Here is an 18,056-nt window from a genome sequence, read left to right on the forward strand (position 1 = left end):
GCTTTCCTTCTGCATTAGCACTGGCCACGTCATGCTTTAGGATGTGGCTGTGTCTTTCCCTTTCCGTATCAGAGATGTGCTCACCCTTGCTTTGCAGGCACTATTTGGTAGATTTGAGACTGTTCTGTCTGTCGTTTTCCTCCTCCCATGAAGAAAAGCAAGGGCGTGATAGAAAAAGGACATAGCAGCCCTAATTTGTACATTTAGTTTTCTATTTTGGGCTGTGGGAGAGGCCCCTCTCTGCTCAGGAGAGAAGAGTCAGAGGTTAAATGCTGTCCGTCTCTATGGAGGGGAACCTTAGGTTGCTGCATGCTGCCTTCCCAGAGAATACTGATGTGTGAAGAGCCCTGCTCTGCCAGTTGTGTCCCTCCTCAGTACTCTTTTATGTTCTTCTTTTCCAGACTGCAAACAGTTTAGTGCTGGTCTGGCCTTATATAGTAATTTCCTATTATTAGAAACATTTCCTTGGGATCTTGCTCAGGGAGTAGCAGGGGGAAATCCTGTTTCCTTCATCTAACATGCAGGCAAAGCACCAGTGCTCACTCTTTCCTTATCTAGTGTCGATAGAACAAGAAGTTTTTGTTATGATATGCTTTCCAGTCTTAATCCCTTTCTAACACTAATCCTCTTTTCAGAAATGCAGGAAAAGAAATTTGGAGGAATAGGAACTGTCAGCCACCAATGTGAGCTGTAAAGCGTTGTCTACAGCCTGTAAGTTCTGCCTGTTCTTTCTCAGCCATGTTTTTCTCTCAAATTTAGTCGCTTTGGAAAACCAATTCTCTTTTTCATGTTGGCTTGCATGAAAAATAGTATGACAGGATGTTTCACCTGAGTCTGCCAGGGTATCGACAGAAAGCTAATGGCTGTGATAAAAAACAGGAACAACTTTATATTAAGGAGGGAGAAGGTTTTGTTTTACGTGCAACATGAATGTGTTTCTAAAGGGGAGATTGGTCACTGAAAGCACAGAGATAGGCACAGGCTTTAAACACTTAATTTTTCCTGTGAAAACATTTTTTCCCCTTAAAAGGAAGATGTAGGTCCTGCCACTGGGAGTGACTGTTTAGAAAGTCAGTTGGGAGGAATGCACATCAGCTGAAATGAGTCAGGCTGTTTGTATTAACAGCTCCATCAAATCGGCTCTGCTTGTTCTTGCCACAGACTCTGCAGGGGAGCTGCTTAAAATGATTGTATCAAAGTAAGGGCAAAGCAATCAAACTGAATTAACTGTTGTTTTTAAACTCTTTGCTATTGAAGTTAGTACAACAATTACTGTTGGATTCAGAATGGGTAGAGCTGAAAAGGCGACTGTCTTGCAGTCCTGTAAAACAACCAACAGAGCCATAACACAGGGCAGCGTGTGAGTGGAACAGAGTGAGAGTAGCCACATGCATGAGACAAACTGGCATCATATTAAGGGCATCTGGTAATTATAAAGTGGGACTTTGTTCTGATGGTCACTGTCAAAGCCAGTCATCCATACTGTTTCACTGGTTCAGCAGAGAGCAACAACAAGGAAAATTTATCTTAATTTGTTAGATTAACCCAGTTTCGGTTTTCACTCACGTCATAAACCCAGAATTATTGTGTGCGTGCAGGAGCCATAACTAAATACAAGCGCCGCATGTGTGCTTTTTAATCTGCTGTTTCTCAAACACATCTATCGTGAGAGGTACCAAAATAGTGATAGCACTTACAGAGAAAATGTAGGAGTCCAAGGAGAGGTGTGCATCTCCATCTTTGTTTTTTGTAATATTCCATTTTTTTATAATATTCTTGTTTATTTGTGAAAGACTGAGCTTGAGAAGAAAAGAAGGTTAGTGTTCTCACTGTTGAAGCTTTCTTGAAACAAACAAAACCAGTATTGACAGTTTTAGGCATTACAAAGCATAAATCAGAATTCAAAATAATAATTTAAATATTCTTTGTCTTCTGGTTTTTGAACCCTTTTGGCCACACCTAACATATTTTTAAGCTTTTGTCTATAATCGTGCAAACACATTCACACAGAATCAGAGAATTCAGAGAACTCATGAGGTCATGAAGTTTGCAGTAAAATTAAGGAACTTTACCATCTTGAGGCGCTTTTTGAGTGAGTATAATGGGCTTTTGATTTAACCTTTATAGGTCTGCAGTTTCATAACTGACCAGGAATGTTGTGTATTCAGGGACCAACGTCCTCTGTCCAAGCTTCTGTTCCTAACTACTTGTTTGGGGGACAGCTGGCTACTCTCTGCGTGGGGAAAGAGGAGATGCATTAATAGAAACAAAAAGAGGGTAGAAAACAGACAATTCTTAGCAGAGCTAATGGTACGGGGAAGAGGTTCTGCCTCGTTATCAAGCCTGTTGCAATATTTAGTGTTGGTTCTGTGGCAGGGCATTGATTATCCAGTCATCGTGCAGTCAAATGTTCATCCTCTGCTGGAACAGGGCCTTCTTCCTAAGCAATGGGCCAAATGTCCTTCAGAACCTCCAGTTTTCTGCTATAGGGTGTCTTAGGAATGTGAGGCATTTCAATCAGTTTTAGATCAGTATAGTCTGGACAGCAGGACACATGTGATAGGTTAAAGAAATTTCTATTTTTTGTTTAAGACGTTCCTCTGACCTGCAAAAGGAAGGGCTCTCAGATTCCTGGCCTGTTTAGGGTGGTTTGTTTCCCATGGTATCTTTGCCAAGTGCTTTCTAATTATGGAATGTGTGTTATTCTGTAGTTCTTTTGCAAGGCAGAAATAATGAATATTATAAAAATCCAGAAAAAAAGATAGGCATTGATAGGTGAACTTGACCTCTTTTGCTTTTGGAATAATGTAGATGTGATCCATGTTGATTTTTGAATAGCATAAACCCAAGCCAGCATCTCTTACCTCCAGATTTATATTGTGCAGTGGAATCTGCACAGCAGAGGGGAAGGCTGGTTTGCTGATGCCGGTTTCATGGGGCCAAAATCTTTTTTTTTTCCAGTAGAGCCAGTGCTTGCGGGTGTAGCTTAGCAAGTCACGCACTGCTCTTTGAGCCTGTTGGAGCAGGGCTGACAGGAAAGGTTTCCAGTCGCCTTGCTTTGAATGTGAAATTGTATGCAGGGAATCAGCTGCTTATCAGCAACGAGCAGAGCAATCCCAGTGCTCTAATCCAGGGTTTATATGAGTCACTTCTAACTGGTGAGGCCTGGAAAACTTGATTCATACCTCTGCCTGTAGTTGCCTGTAGTAGTGATACAGACCTAGCCAGCCATCCTCAGCAGAAATCACGGACAAGGGCTGGGCTCTATGGCTGAAAAGGAACAGCCTGGTTTTATATCACCTTAGTAGTCCGGGATCGAGATCTTTTAAATCAAAATCATGTTGGTTATCTCTGCTTTCCAATTATTTTGCCTTCCAGTTTAGGCTAACGCACACACAGGAGTGTTTTCCTTGCCAACAAGAGCTGGGCAGTAGTTTGACTTCAGAAAAAAACCACCTTCTTGAGTAAAGGTCTTCCCAGTGAATAAATAAATAAAAGGGTTCTCCTGCATAAAAAAAGCCAAGGGAAACATGTAAAAAATGTACTCCTGAATATTGGGCTCTTGTATATTCTTCTCTTACGTGGCATTTTTGGTGATGAGATGTGTTCTGAGAAGTGTTGGGAGGTGTAAACTAGCGGAAAGGTAAAGTTGTAAATGTGAAGGTAACTCTGTGCTAATAACATAACTTGAAATTGTAACATGAGTTTTATTGACTTTGTCGTTTGGCTACAACTAGACTGATTTGAGAAATTATGATGGAGAACTGACATTCTCCTCCTGAAGAATTAGTGCTGCCAGGCTACAGCTCTAATTATACTTGGAGAACTCCTGGCTCAGGGCTTGCTGTTGTGATTTAGTAATGGCTAATGAGGCGCAGTTTGGGAAATGTAACTTAGATTACCTTTGATTTTACCTGTGCTCCTGCGCTGAGCAGGGCTTTGGAGTATTGTCTCTTTCTTTCAATGCTCTGAAATAGACCAATGTTAAACCCACCTCTGAAATGTGTCCTGAGGCTGCCTCCGTTATTAATTCACCTAACTCCTCAGTTGGTTGATGATGAGAAGAGAATAAAAATCATGGCAAATAGTTGTGCAAGAATTGAGAGGCAGTATGAATAATTTTTCAAAATGGAATCTAATGAGGGCAGAAGAGCTGGTGGCACCACAGCTCTCTTCGGAAGCATTATCCAAGCTTCATCACAAATCCTTGTAACCGCTGGCACCTTCTTCCTGTGACGAATGACACCCACCACAGCGCAGGATCTCTGGGATCAATGCCTTGGGTCAGAGCTAATTAGAGAGGAGTGCTGCACTGAACCACTGACAACATCTGCTACATTTCTTGGGTTTTAAATAGCCTCCTGTCTGAGTAGTGGCCATGCACAGCCTTGTTTTACTTTAAAAAGCTTTAAAGTAAAGCAAGTAGTAGCTTTTTGTTTTAAATCTTTTTACCTTAAAGCTTGACTTTACCCTTTCTGTGATAGAATTTGGAAAGTATGCATTTTGATAAGAAAAATACAAAAAGCAACAACACTCTTTAAGCAGAGCTCACTCCAAGTAGTGCCAGTCATGAAATATCAGCCGTTGAGCTTGGGAATGATTTAATGGCTCTGTGTGTTCAATGGTTAGAGAACCTGCCTTTTGGTGTTGCAAAACTTGGGTGACGACTGTCATGAGGGACCACTTTAAATGTATTCCAACAGCTGAGATGCTTGCAAATGTTGGTTTGGGGCAGATATGTAGAGTAGCACTGCATGCTGCCTGGGGTCCTGCAGTCATATCTGATCTGAGACTAATACACCTAAAAAGGCTCTTTGGCCCTTCGAGAAAGAGAACTGGTTTATTTCTGCTTTCATCTATTATCCTATGATCATGAGAAAAGCCTTCCCTACTTAGGAGAAGAAAAATGATGTCCTCCAAAAGAGTTTCATAATGACAGAAGTGCATTATTCAGTTTGCCACCTCTGTTCACCTGCGTATGGTAGTGAAATGTTGACGATAGCTGACACTCGGTGTGATAGAGACTTCAGTGTGATACCTAAATTTCAGAAGTATTTGAACAGATGCAAGAGAGAGTCTGCAGTAGTCTCTTTTCAGAAGATGCTGCACAGCAGGAAAGATTATGTTCCCATTAATTTTTATAAGGTTCTTGTGGAAAATTAGGTAGTGTTTGGATCAGGCTGATGTTTGCTCAGTGCAGATGTGGCTGCATGCTTTTAGAGTAAATGAGCTCTGAAAATTCAGCTGATGAGTTTGTAGTGTTAGACTAAGTTTGAGGCCACCTAACTGCAGGTGCAAGTTTTGCCTTGCATGCGTAGGCAGGGCCTTGTATGCTGTGGATAAACCTGCATCTAGTTTGTAGTCATTTGCCATGCTCTTGGTTAATTGTAGAGTCGCGTATTACAGATCACTCGGAGAGGAGTCCGTTAGGAGGGTGGTATAAAGGAGAAATGGGTGGCAATATGCTTTGTGCAGATTGTGATTATCTGTGTTGGGAGACGTGCAGACAGAAACCGATCGTGTTCGTTAGCTGCTACGAGTCAGATCAAATGGCTGACTAATTTTTTAGTCACTGATGCTTGGAAATGGCAGGTCCTCTGGCTCAGGGCAGAACTCATCTCCTTCAGGGGTCTGCCTGGCCTCCTGTGCAGCTGCCAGACAGCAGCTTTGTATGCTCATAACGTGAACTACTTGTGACCCGAAATACCTGAAGGTATTTGGCTGGGCCCTGTTCCGGGGCAACGTGCTGTCTGTAACAGATCTGTAGCTTTATTTGCTATATCTGTTATTCATTTTAGGATGGACATATAGCTTAGACCATTGAGGACCAAAATAATTAATAGAATCATAGAATAATTTTAGGTTGGAAGGGACCTGTGGAGATCTCTGGTCCAACCCCACTTCCAAGCAGGGCCAATTTAGATCAGGTTGCTCAGGCGTTGTCTGGTTGAGTCTTGAATAATTCCAAGGATGGAGTTTCACAACTTCTTGGGGCCCCTGTTCCAGTATTTCACAGCACTCATTGTGAAAAAAAATTTCCTAATCTCTCATTGGAATTTCCCTTCTTCCAGCTTGTGTCCATTGCCTCTCATCCTTTCACTTTCCACCTAATGCTAGCAAAGGCTGCATATACATTTTGATTTTGGTCAGAATGCCCTTATCTCTGGGTGATGATGGTTTTTCACACTCTTGGTGTAGCTATGGCCATTGATTTTTTTTTGTGTGAGACCAAACCCTGATGGCCTCAGAGACAGCTAAACATGCTCCTTCTGTTTGCTAGGGCTGGAGACCAAGGGCAGCAGTGGCTTGACTGTGTCCTACTAGGAAGGGTCTTAGTAGTGCAGGTTATTTTATGATAAGGACCTTGGGGTCCTCCGTATAGAGTGGGTGTTTTTAGGGTGGCTGTCTCAAACTGTTTCTGCAATAAAATCCTGCTGAGCCAATACGCTAAGTCCTTGCAGGGGCAGTCAAGGCAAACTACGTCTTACCCCTTGACTCTTTGTGGTCTTTTGATTTGCTGAGAGAGTGATTACAAGTATAATTGTAAACCCAGGAGATTTTGCTGTAGTGGGGTGAGTTGGGAGTGGGTTTGGGGAGCCCTCTTGATGCTGCTGCTGTTTCAGTGCAAAAACTTGCTGTAATGGAGCATATCGCTTCCTGTCCTGTTTGCTGTGGTTTTGCGTGTTGGGCTCTGCACCAGGTTTTCCAGTGCCTGTGATTATTACTTTTCTTTCCGTTTTTCCCTGTCATTGGGCAGCAGGGACTCCGCACCAGGCTGCAGGCAGAGGACGGCTGACTTGTTTTCTCTTGGACTGCCTCTCATGCTCTGTGCAGTCGGTCTCTCCTCTTTGGGAGGGGAGGAGAGTTCCTCTCCTTCTTCTTGGAAAACGCCCTCTCCAGGATGCTCCAGTAGGAGCTGGTGGGAGGGAGAGAGTTCTGACTGCACCGAAAATGTCGTGGAAAAAAAAAAAAGGCAACTGACAGAAGAGAGAACTTGTCCTCAGATTCCTGCTTTTTGCAGCAGCGTAAACTAAGTCTCTGCAAGTGCTGCGGGAGCTGGCAGGAGGCAGAAATGAAGTTCAGAGGCGCGGTAAGATTTATTCAACTGTTCTGGTGTTTTTGCAGCTTTCAGATGTGTATCTAGTCTGAGAAGAAGGGAGATAAATTTTCAAGGTTTCAGCAGGAAAGTGAAATGCTTCAGGCTGCTTTGCGAAAGACCCCTTCATTGGAAAGTTATGTGAAAAGGGTTTAAATAGGATAAAAAACCCAGGAGATACATGTTTTGAGGACGAAGCCAAGGTGAGAGTTGAGAAAGTGGGAAGAGAGGGGGAAAGCCATGCTCTGTGTTAGGGGAGAAGAAAGGATGGAGCTTTTGCTTGGGTGGAAGGGGCATGAGGATGTGAATGTACCCTACTGGTACTGGGATCTACTTGTCTCCTTCCCAGGGACATGGGCTTCTTTTTCTGTGACTACCATACTAAGGAATGGCAGGAAATACCTGCTTAAGGACTCACTGCTACTCGGCTCCTCCGGGGTGTATTTACTTTAGCAAAACATTGTCCACGTTTTAGCGACAACCAGAAAGCCTGGGTCTCTGTACGGCATTGCAGGACAACCACGAGGAGCTTAGAAAAATGAGTATGTGGCAAAAGATTGAGAGGACTAGGGTTGTTACCTGGAAAAAGAGATGAGTAAGAGAGGAGGATTGAAAATAATATATACAACAGTGCCATAGAGAAGGCAGATTGTGAGCTCCCTTTTTCTGTGTTGTAACATAGGAAGAGGGACATTCAGTTAACTTAAAAGTTGCCAAAGAACTGCAATGATTATTTTAATATGGTGTGTAATTGGGCCATGGAATACATTGACACTGGAAGATCTGGATGTCGGGAATGAGGGAACATTATAAAAAAGTGTATGTGGGCTTTTGACTGGATAAGGATGTTCAAGGCTTTAATTGGTAAACTTACCAAGTTTCAGAAGAGAAGGATTGAAAACATTATGTATGTAGATTGAAGCAATTCTGTGACTGTTGAAGAAGAGTTAGCATGGGGCTTGGGGTATCCCATACCTGCTCAATCTAGAGATCCTTGTGTGTTTTCCCAAATAGTCTAGTGTTGACCACTGTCTGAGAAAGGGTCTTAGTGATGAAGGGAAGCGCAGAGCTTCTGGAGGACCTGCCTAGTCCCTCCCTGCAGCAGCAGATTTGAAGGTAGAGATGATAGTGCTCGAAAGGCTTGTGCTTGGATTTCTACTGGCATGGAGGACGGTGGGGCCAGCAAACCTCTGTACAGCAGTGGATATAGAGAGAGGTTTTTAAATGTGATACACGAGAGTGTGATAAGCAGTGATGTTGTCTAGGGTGGTGCTTGATATTCCCCAAGAGAACACGTGGGTGTGAAGTGCCCTTCACGTGCCCTGGGAATGCACTGCAGTGCTTGTTCTGTTTGGAAAGTTTTACTGTCTTTGAAAGACATAATGGTCTGAAATGGTTGTGTGGGGTGTGTGGAATCCAGTGGAGAAGGTGGGAACATCTGGTGTGGGGAAGGGCAGAGTCCTGCAAGAGTAAGAGTGTGAGACCTGCAGTGTTGGTAGTGAGAGAGGCAGAAGGATGTGTGCATTTAGAGGGGAATACAACAGCAGTTATCAAAGAGCAGTGAATAAGGGCGCAGGGTCAGCACCCCGTTGCTGCAAGCAGGGAGGCAGGAGGAGCAAGTGCATGCCGTGATTCTTATCTGTAGGCCAGTGTCTGAGTTTCTGCTCCCCTCTCACCTGCTCCATCTGATCTGGAAGTCAATGGCAAAACTTATTTGGAAGGGCAGTGAACTGAGTTTTTGCTTTTTATGCCATCTGTTTGGCTTCTGAAGCTACTGTGGGATGCACAAGCCTGTGACCTGAGGTCACAGGTAGTAGTACTGCTATGTATACTGTGATCAGCAACATCTTTTAACTAGCAACAGCTTGTGTCATCTGCTCAGGAGCAAAAATGTCAGCTCCCTAAATATAGAAATTCAGTGTATTTATTTTTCCAGCCTTGGTGATCTTTCTGGTTTGCCTAGTTCATTTTTCTTACTGCTGTTTTATATTTAGCTTGTTGATGGAAATATCTGCATCCCCTCTTAGGGCTAAACATTTTTCTTCTCCTTAAATCAGTTCTTATAACTACTTTTTTCTTTTCACTACCAATTGCTTCTCTTTTTTTTCCCCTAACTTACTACCCTCCCACCCCCCAAAAAAGTAAAGTCTAGAAAATATAATTATGTTATAAACATTGAACAAATTACATTACCTGCTTGCCGTGCAAATCCATGGCTTTCTTTGGTTTCTGGGCCATCATAATTTGTACTTCTAATTTAGATTTGAGCTCCTTAGAATGGATTCTTACTGTTCTAAATGTTGCAAGTGTCAGATGTCATTGATAATATATTACAGAGTCGTCATTAGTTGCAGCAACATCCACACCCTGCATTATTGTTTTTCAAAAGATTAAAATTTTGCTTTCACAGTTCTAACTCCCCACAACCTACGTGCATTAATGGATACTTAAAATAATGCACACGGAGTGATACATTGCTCATGTTTCCCATTCTGCTTTGTATTTTAGGGTGGGAGATTAAATGGTTTGTAGCTTGGAAAGCAAGGGAGGCCGAACTTCAACTTGTAGGCAATTTGCTAGTGGGGACATAAAAATCTTTGTGAGAGCAGAATAAGCTTGCTTACCCTATATTTCTGATTATTTTATGTATTAATGTATTCCAGTTTGTCTCTACTTAAATCATGGAAGACTTAATAAATTGTTTACAGAAATTAGTCAAGGAAGTGGCAATTCTTTCTCCTTAATGTATTTTTTTTTAATAGTGTGTTCTATAGATAAATCCATTTAACATGTGTTTTAGCATCAGGAGGGAGGTATCAGAGAGGGAGAACCAGATTCTGAGCATGGGCAACTGCTCCCCAACTCTAGACATTCTTTTGTTGGCAATGTATTGCTCTAAAAGAAGCAAGAATAAAAAACTATTCTGTTATAAATGGTCCTTGAGTGGCAGCTGCTGACACGGTAACTTTTTTTGCAAGTTGAAGTTGTTGCCTTTAACTCTACTAGTCTGTGTCATCAGAGTTGTTAACTGGTTTTGATACCATTTAATTTGACAGTTCTGATTTTTCTCAAGTTGTCTGCTCAGAACAGCTTATCACCTTGTGGGAAATCCTGCACTCTTCATTGGGCTTATGTAATTAAAAGCAAAATACAATGTTTCATTTAGTTGTTACATTTTTTCATTAAACAAGTCCAATACATGAGGTTTGGGTCCTATAAATGATTGTCTGAGCTCAGATGGCTTCAGAAAGTGCAGATAAATCCATGTGGTTGGCTGCAGAGGATTTTTACGTGAGATATGGAACTGCCTCTTGGGGAACCCTCTTTCCAGCCCAGCTGTTGACTGACAAGAGTTTTCTGTGTCCAAAAAGTGCAGCTAACTTTTCAGTGTGGCGAAAGGGAGGAGGATCCTAAGTGGTTGCCCTTCAACGTGTCAGGGATTTGCTGGCAGGTGGCAAGTGCTTGACTAAGATCCCTTGGTCCCGGTCCACCACAGTTGTTTTCATTATTGCTTTCTCTGTGTAAAAGGGAAGAGGAGCTATCCCATTCTGCACCTCAGGAATTGAGGCCCTGGATAAAATAGTTGATTTTTGTCTGCTCTGCTGTCTAGCCCATGCTGTGTCCAAACCCTTTCCCAGGCTGTAGAGTGGAGTAGAAATCAGAGGAATTTTTTTTGCCTTCCTGCAGCTTTGGCATGGCAGTGAAGAATGTCATGCTATCCAGGAGACAAATGTGTTTTAACTGCCACCTCCCCACAAGAAGTTCATTCTTGGTTTAGACTTCTCATTGTCTTCCAGAATCTAATCTGAATTTCCCTTCCCACTTACATTTGGTTCTTGCCTGTTCTTCCGTTCCCGGCTTTGTAACTATTTCTGGAACCCACAGATCAATCATCTATTGCTTGATATTGAGATAAAGATGCTTGCTTCTTTCTATACAGCACCTGCTTCCTGCGGTCGTTTTAGCGTAAGTCTCCTGGTTTACTGAATGGATACTAGCTAATTTGTAAAAATGCACTGTCAGAGAAAAATGTTAAAACATACATCTTAGAGGTAGAAGCAGAAACCTTGTTTACGTTGTGTGACTTTTCTTCTACATCAGATGATTATAAAGGTTCCCTGCTCCATATGATACCATTCACTTTGAGAGCTCCAGGTATTTTCACATGTATCACTCATGGATGCTCCAGGAAGGAGTGAGGGTTGCCTGCGCTGCCAGGTGCTGCCTGTTCTCTCAGCAGGCAGCAGCGCTTGTGTGTCTGGAATTGCTGTGCCGACACTGACTGCTCAGGTATCCCTCTGGGAAAATCAAGGCTGGGAAATTTTGGTGTACAGGTCTCCTTCCCTACATGCATGTTGGGCTACTGGGTATTGCATAGCCACAGATCAGCTGATGGGCAAAGCAGTGGTGGGAGTTTCTTGCTCAGTTCACATCAGCCCTGAACTCCTGTGCTTGTGGCAGAGTTGCCCTCCATCTTGCATTACAAAAGAAAATTTCCCCGATGTGCTCAGACTGACTGACTCAAGTACTTTGGTTTTTGTTGTGCAGAGCAAAACGTCTTGGTTTTCATTTTTTGGGGTGTATTAGATCTCCAGGTCTGAAGCAGAGGAAAGTCTTTATCATACTTTGGCATTTAGCGTCATTTAAAAGAAAAATATTTGTTTACACCTTCACAATAATAGGTCAGAGGCTTACTAGTTCAGTTTAGGAAACTCTTTGGTATAGTCTTGAATGCTTTTGTACTCCCAGGGGCTGTTTGTGAAGGGTATTTTCTGGTCTTGTTGACTCTGTTGTATGAACACAAAGAAAGGCTAGAACCTCAGCCAACATAAACCTGGCTCTGCAGGCTGCGTTCAGCAGCACCAATTTACACCAGCTGAAAGTCTTTCCCAAAATTTAATCACACGGAAGAAAAAGGCATGTGGAAGTAGTACCGCTTTGGTAATTGCACTGGCTTGGTCCCCACCATTCAGGAGTGACAGCCTTTCCTTTCCTGGCAGTGAGCCACTGTTGTGCTGACGGCTCTGGAGAAGAGATTAAAAGCCAAGAGTGGGTTAAAATAGTGTGGGAATGAGTCCCTTGGAACTTTACTGCCGGGTGGGTTTGAGAAATGGAGTGGCAAAAGTCAGCTTGTACTCTGTTAAGCAGGAGCGACCAATAAGACAGTGATTTTAGTATGGGATGAAAGGCAAGTTTGAGAGAGGGCACAGACACTCCTAAACCCACACCACCAAGATCAGATGGAGTTTGCACAGATTTTTGTAATTCCCTGTTCGCAGCCTGTGCTGGGTGTGGTGGCATTGGCACAGTATATCCTACAAAGGTTGGGATCCTTAGCCTGGTCCTCCTTTTGATTCCTATCGGCAGGGTGAAGTTGCACATGGTGGAGCTAACCTAACTACCTGTTGCTGTCAGAAGGGCACTGTGCTCCCTTTCCTCCTTGCCCTGGGTCTGACACTCCCCTTGATCCCATGGTAAGGTGATTCAGCTCACTATATTGACAGAAACTACCAGCTTCTTTTTTCCTGGTCGTTGTTTTGCTGGCTTAGTGAGTTGCATTGGTTCAACCTAGAGACAGGTAATTGCTTGTGTGAGCACATGCCAGGGAGACAAAGTCCAAAGGAGGAGATGTGTTCCCGTTTGGTGGTGTTGAACCTTAGACTTGCCTTTTAGGTGATAGTTTCACAAGCACTTAAAAATGGCAGGAACTGGCCCTGCTGCTGAAATGCTTGCTCCTCCCTGTCTCCGCTGTGGTTCCCAATCTTGTACCGCTGTATCTGTTACCCATTGTGAGTGATGATGTGTGGGAGAAAGACCTGGATTGAAATAATAAAAAAAATTCGGAGTTAGTTTTAATCCGTGTCAGATTTTCAGTCTAGTTCATTGCACAAGTACCAGAGCCAGTGCAAGCCAAAGGGTGCAACTGCACAGAGGGCAGGTGGGACGGTGCTTTTGTCTGTGTTCTCACTGTCAGAACAGCTCGTCTACCACTGTGCTCTCTTAACAGCTTCAAGAAATACTGATTTTCACAAGGAAGGGTCTAAACAGACCCTTACAGCCTATATACTTATAATTATCTGGAATACATACTCCCTGCCACAGGGCTTTCAGAGTTGTCCAAGCTGATCTCTTGGTTAGCACAGAGCAGAGGATGTTGTAAATGAACTGTATGTCAGCCGGAGGCATTTTAGCAGGGATAAATCTATCCTCTGCAAAGATGCTAAGGGAGCCAGTCCTGTCCATAGGCAAACTGCTTTAACGGTTAATTAGCTTCACTGTAATATATTTACCCCTCCCCGAGTGGGTTTTCTAGCATTAATTTACAGCCACCAGATTTGATGTCTGCCTGCTAACACAAAATAACCAACATTTTAGTTATTTTAATTTATTCAGTGCCTTACTGTAACACTCATCATTCAGTAGGAACATATCGTCATCATTGTGATTATTTTTTCTTCTAAATAGTGTCTTCTTTCCCCACTTTCTTCTGCATTACCACTCTGTTTCCATTTTGCAAAAAGAATTTACATTCACCTCCTTTTACATTGCATCTGTTGACGTTCTTGGTAGTCAAATAGTTAATGTTGACATTTTAAGTTGGTGGTAGATTTGGACATAAGCAATAAAGCAAATGAGCAAATGCTGGCACAGAGAAGCACATATTGCTCAGCTGTGGTTTATGACTGATGTTTACATTTGCATTGAACTGAGGCTTGGGGAGGGTACAACACTGTGATTAAAGTTTATATTCTGGAGAATCACGTCGACTAGGTAACCTGGTCACATTTAATTATTGCTGAAAAGATGCATTTAGGCTTTTTTTGTAAACTGACTGAAAATTTCAGGTACTTATTTTGCTCTCACGGAGAGAGCTTGGAATTGAATGAGGAGAAAAAAAGCGTGGAGGAAACTGAAAGCTACTTAGCCTTAAATGCCTGTCCCAGAGGAGGCGGCCAAAGTGCCATTTTCTGTGTTATGAGTAGGATAGATTGCTTCTTCCTTAGGCTGGATGTGTACAGCTGGGATCAGTTTGTCCTGAGCTGGAGGGAGTGGCTGATGAAAGAGCTGCTGAAACTGCTAAGTGACGTTTTCTGTGAAAGTCTTTAGGATTATATAAACTTGGATTAACTGTGCAAGGGTGTAAGTTCTCTTCAGTCGTTTTTGAGGCAGCTGTGTTTTAAAACTGTATTCATAAACTTACCCACTTGAAAACTAGTTATTTTCTTTTGGTTTTGTCTTTGTTCCCATTACCTTGTCCAAAACCTGCTCCAGGATTGCACAGCTCTGGTAGAAGGATTCTAATTTCTAGGCAGAGTTTATTTGTATGTGATTGATCTCTATTTCATTTGCCAGTGTTGTCCTTTATCTCACTACCTTCCTTCTCTAGGGCTTATGCCTTTCCTCTTCACCTTGGCAAGGAGGGTAGAAGATGACAACAAAGCACTTTGCTGAAGGTGTGGAGGAATTGGCTTAGAAAGTTTTGGGCATTTTAAAAAGATTACTTAATGACGGTACCTGCAGAATTCCTCCAAAACGGGATCTTTCAAAGCTGAGAAATCAAGCCTTCCAGACCATGAGACTAATTGGAAAAAATAAAAAGGGAAATTAAAATTATGTTTCTTTGTGGTGTTTGAGCCATTAGAGTGGGTCTGGATTTGAGATTTCCAGGAGAAACTAATTTTTCTTTCTGAAAGCTGCTAGTTTAATGCAATCACTTATGCCCAGGCACTGGGCTTTTGGGAAGGAAGTCAATTATAACTTGCAGAAATAGGCAAAACTGCATTTGTAAATGATTGGTAACTCTAAACAACTGCAGATTGAGGGGATTTGCACCCGTTTGGGCCCAAATTTATACTTAAGTGGGTCTTGCCTTTATTACTACTTAACAAAACTTAAGGTAAATTTTCTTCTGACCAAGGTTGTTTTTATTTTTTTTCCCTGCACGCCATCAGTCCCTGTGCTCTGACCACTATTATATCTTGAGAAGGAGCAGAAAGGAACTACCTGACAACGTGAGTCAGCAAAAATCATCTACATCATTGTGCAGGGTTTTGGGGCTGGACAATAGTATTGCAGCAGGGATCCGGCATTCCCGGTTTGTAACAGTGCTACAGGAGAGGGTGGCTGGTTATTGCTGTTACTGCGTGAGCCTGTTTATGAACAAGCACCAGTGGTGTTTGTGCCAGTGATGGCAACGTCCCAAAATATAAAAACAGATTCTCTGAAGTGCATTAGTGCTTTAGGGAGAAGATTTAGAAGGGTGCTTGCTGTAAGGATTTTGCAAAGTAAGAAGGATTTAAGAATATGATAAGGAAATGCAGACAGATGTGAGGCAGATGGTTTAATACATTGTATCTCCAGTCTCTGATTTCTGTAGTGTCTCTCGTCTTCTATGCCTTGTACATTGTCTGTCTGTTGTGTAGAAATTTTCCCCGCAAGTAGCGACTGAGTCACTTGGTGCACATTTCCTCTCCCTGTTTTAGTACGTGAGGTTGAATGAAGAAGTCAGCAGACCTGTGTTTTCCAAAGATGGTCGAGTCTGAACCACATCACATTGAAAACATAACCTTTAAAAGAGGGTCAGGGAATAGAAGTTGCTTGATGCATGGGAGGTTAGTGTCACAGTCTAAATTCAGTGGCGTGGGATGCAGAAATGCCCATTTCTCATTAGTTCTGAATCTTCCCAGAATTTCCCCGTTGAGTATCTTGCTAAGGCTTTTAAATCGGTCAGCAATGTGAAGCTCTTTGCTCACGAGATGAATCATCATTAGTCATAAAAGATTCCTTACCTCAATGTCTTCCCATGATGAGAGAGGAAAGTAGAGAGAACACATTTCAGCCTCACTCCTGCTAAAGGATGCCTGGGAAAGGAAATCCAAGTTTTATTCTCTTTATGAAATGCTTGTTTGATTGATTGATTGATTTAAAGTTATTGGAAATTTAGCACTAACTTTCCCTAATGCTGGCTTGTCTTCCATCAAAGCAATTAGTATAAGCCAGTTGATAAAGGGTTAGTATACATTGACTAGCATTTTCAGCAATAGTGGGGTTATTCTAACATCCTCTCCTGTTTGTAGGTTGTCCATGGGGAATTGTGGTTAACGGTTCTTGCGGACTCAGTGAGCTGCATACAAGACCACAGACAGATATCCCAACCTTCCTCTGCTTTTCCTTGCAGGGAGCGGGGACTAACGGTATTCGGCTGACCATGGAGAGCGCTCTGACAGCCCGCGACCGTGTGGGGGTGCAGGATTTTGTCCTGCTTGAGAACTTCACCAGCGAAGCAGCGTTTATTGAAAATCTGCGTAAGCGCTTCAAGGAGAATCTGATCTATGTGAGTTCATCAGTGACCTTGAATTTGGGTGTTTGCTGTAGAAGGCACGCCATAGCTTTGCTCTGCAATTGGATTTGGAGATGGTGGTATCAACTTTAATAGGCCATGGTTGCTTGTGTCAGAACTAGTCTGGGATACTGTCATGTTAAGAGATGTAGGGACTCATTGCAGTGCTCCAGTTGAGGTCTGCTGGCATTTACAGGTCTTGTCAGCACTGAAAATCCAGCTCACGCTACATTCTTCCATCTCATGATTTCACTCTGTGGTGGGCTTTCAGCAACCCCAGGCTTGAATTTGATCCTAATTGGTATATATACAGAAATACCTATGTCAGAAATAATCCAGTATTCTTGCTTGTTAGAAGCATGAAAACTGTTTGCAGGTGCTGTTTATCCAGCAAGGATAACATGTCTAGCGTAACTCCCCCAGTGTCATTCTCACTGCACTAAGAGGTTGCTTCTTCAGCACCCTTGGCCTCTTTGGACGTCCTCAGCAGCATCCCCAGTGCAGCGCCGCAGGCAGCCCTTGTCAACAACATATGGCCTTCAGAGCAGTCTGGGCTCTCAGAGAATCTGCTGCCAGACCTTCTGTAACCTCTCTGCTTTGTGTTCTCTTTTTCAGACATACATTGGCTCAGTTCTGGTGTCTGTTAATCCATACAAGGAACTGGAAATCTACAGTAAACAGAACATGGAGCGATACCGTGGTGTCAGCTTCTATGAAGTTTCTCCTCACCTGTGAGTGGCCTGTGGGTAAACAGTGCAGTTTGTGCCGTTCCCACACAGGCGTGTGCAATAATAACATGTGAAAACACGCAAATAGGACTTTTCCTCGTCCCAGATGCAGCGCTAAAAATCATAGGGATATAAAGGATCCTTCGGAGGGTGTGGTGTATGGCTCTTTCTATTCCTGTTCCTCTCTCCAAAGAGGATGAGTTGCCTTTGCAAGAGCAGTATTTGGAAAGGGAGTTGGTTCCTTCCTGGCTGGAGGAACAGAGCTGCTTACCCAGCCCTGGCAGGACAGGAGTTCATTGTTCCAGGGTTACTTGGGGTCTGCGTATCCGGGCTGTGAGTTTCCCCTGCTGCTACATCGCTCATTCAGCATAAGGCTAGCTAGGGGAAAGAGTGCGTCTATATGTGTGGTGGTTTCTTTCCTACCTCTGCTGTTACTGCCTGACCAATATTTATCTGGTATTTCCCTTGTTGCTAAGATACCATCAGCCTGTTGGAACAAGGAATGTATTTATTTACATGGTCTGGCCTGGTGAGCATTCCCAATTTCCCATTTAAAAAAAAAAGTTTGAGGTTTAAAGTTATTTTTGAAAGCATTTGAATTTTTTTATCAGACAGAAAGAGAAAGATGACTGAGAGCACAAGACATTTGGCTCCAAAATGTTTTCTTTCAGGACCAAGGGCCAAATTCTGAGCACCTCTTGGAGGTTTTTTTGTGGTGTGTGTGTTTTTGGCTTTTTTTTTTAAAGAGGTCTTGGAAGAGTAAATGATATTATTGAGCGAACTGCTCGGATTGTTTCTTATTACTGGCACATAGCCCAGGAGAGTAAGCAAACCAGAATGCGCTGCAAGCACTGAGAGGGGGAGAAACACCATTACTTGGGAAAGTCTGAAC

The 18,056-nt window shown here is 42.8% G+C and overlaps 1 protein-coding gene across 6 annotated transcripts in view; it reads left to right on the plus strand.

Annotated features, from left to right (window-relative positions):
• MYO1C (myosin IC) overlaps positions 1-18,056 on the plus strand; it is a 58,349-nt gene that overhangs the window by 18,537 nt on the left and 21,756 nt on the right. The window contains exons 1-4 of one of the 6 annotated variants that reach the window (XM_049801780.1): positions 639-711; positions 15,049-15,108; positions 16,275-16,430; positions 17,052-17,167. In XM_049801780.1, the coding sequence (XP_049657737.1) occupies positions 16,305-16,430; positions 17,052-17,167 (242 nt within the window). In that variant the 5' untranslated portion in view covers positions 639-711; positions 15,049-15,108; positions 16,275-16,304. Of the gene's footprint in view, positions 1-635; positions 712-6,763; positions 7,091-15,048; positions 15,109-16,274; positions 16,431-17,051; positions 17,168-18,056 lie in introns of those variants that run through there. The other 5 variants (XM_049801776.1, XM_049801782.1, XM_049801779.1 and 2 more) reach the window with 5 other exon arrangements.

This window comes from Accipiter gentilis, chromosome 6 (genome assembly GCF_929443795.1).
Source record: "Accipiter gentilis chromosome 6, bAccGen1.1, whole genome shotgun sequence".
In the NCBI taxonomy this organism is placed as follows: domain Eukaryota; kingdom Metazoa; phylum Chordata; class Aves; order Accipitriformes; family Accipitridae; genus Astur; species Astur gentilis.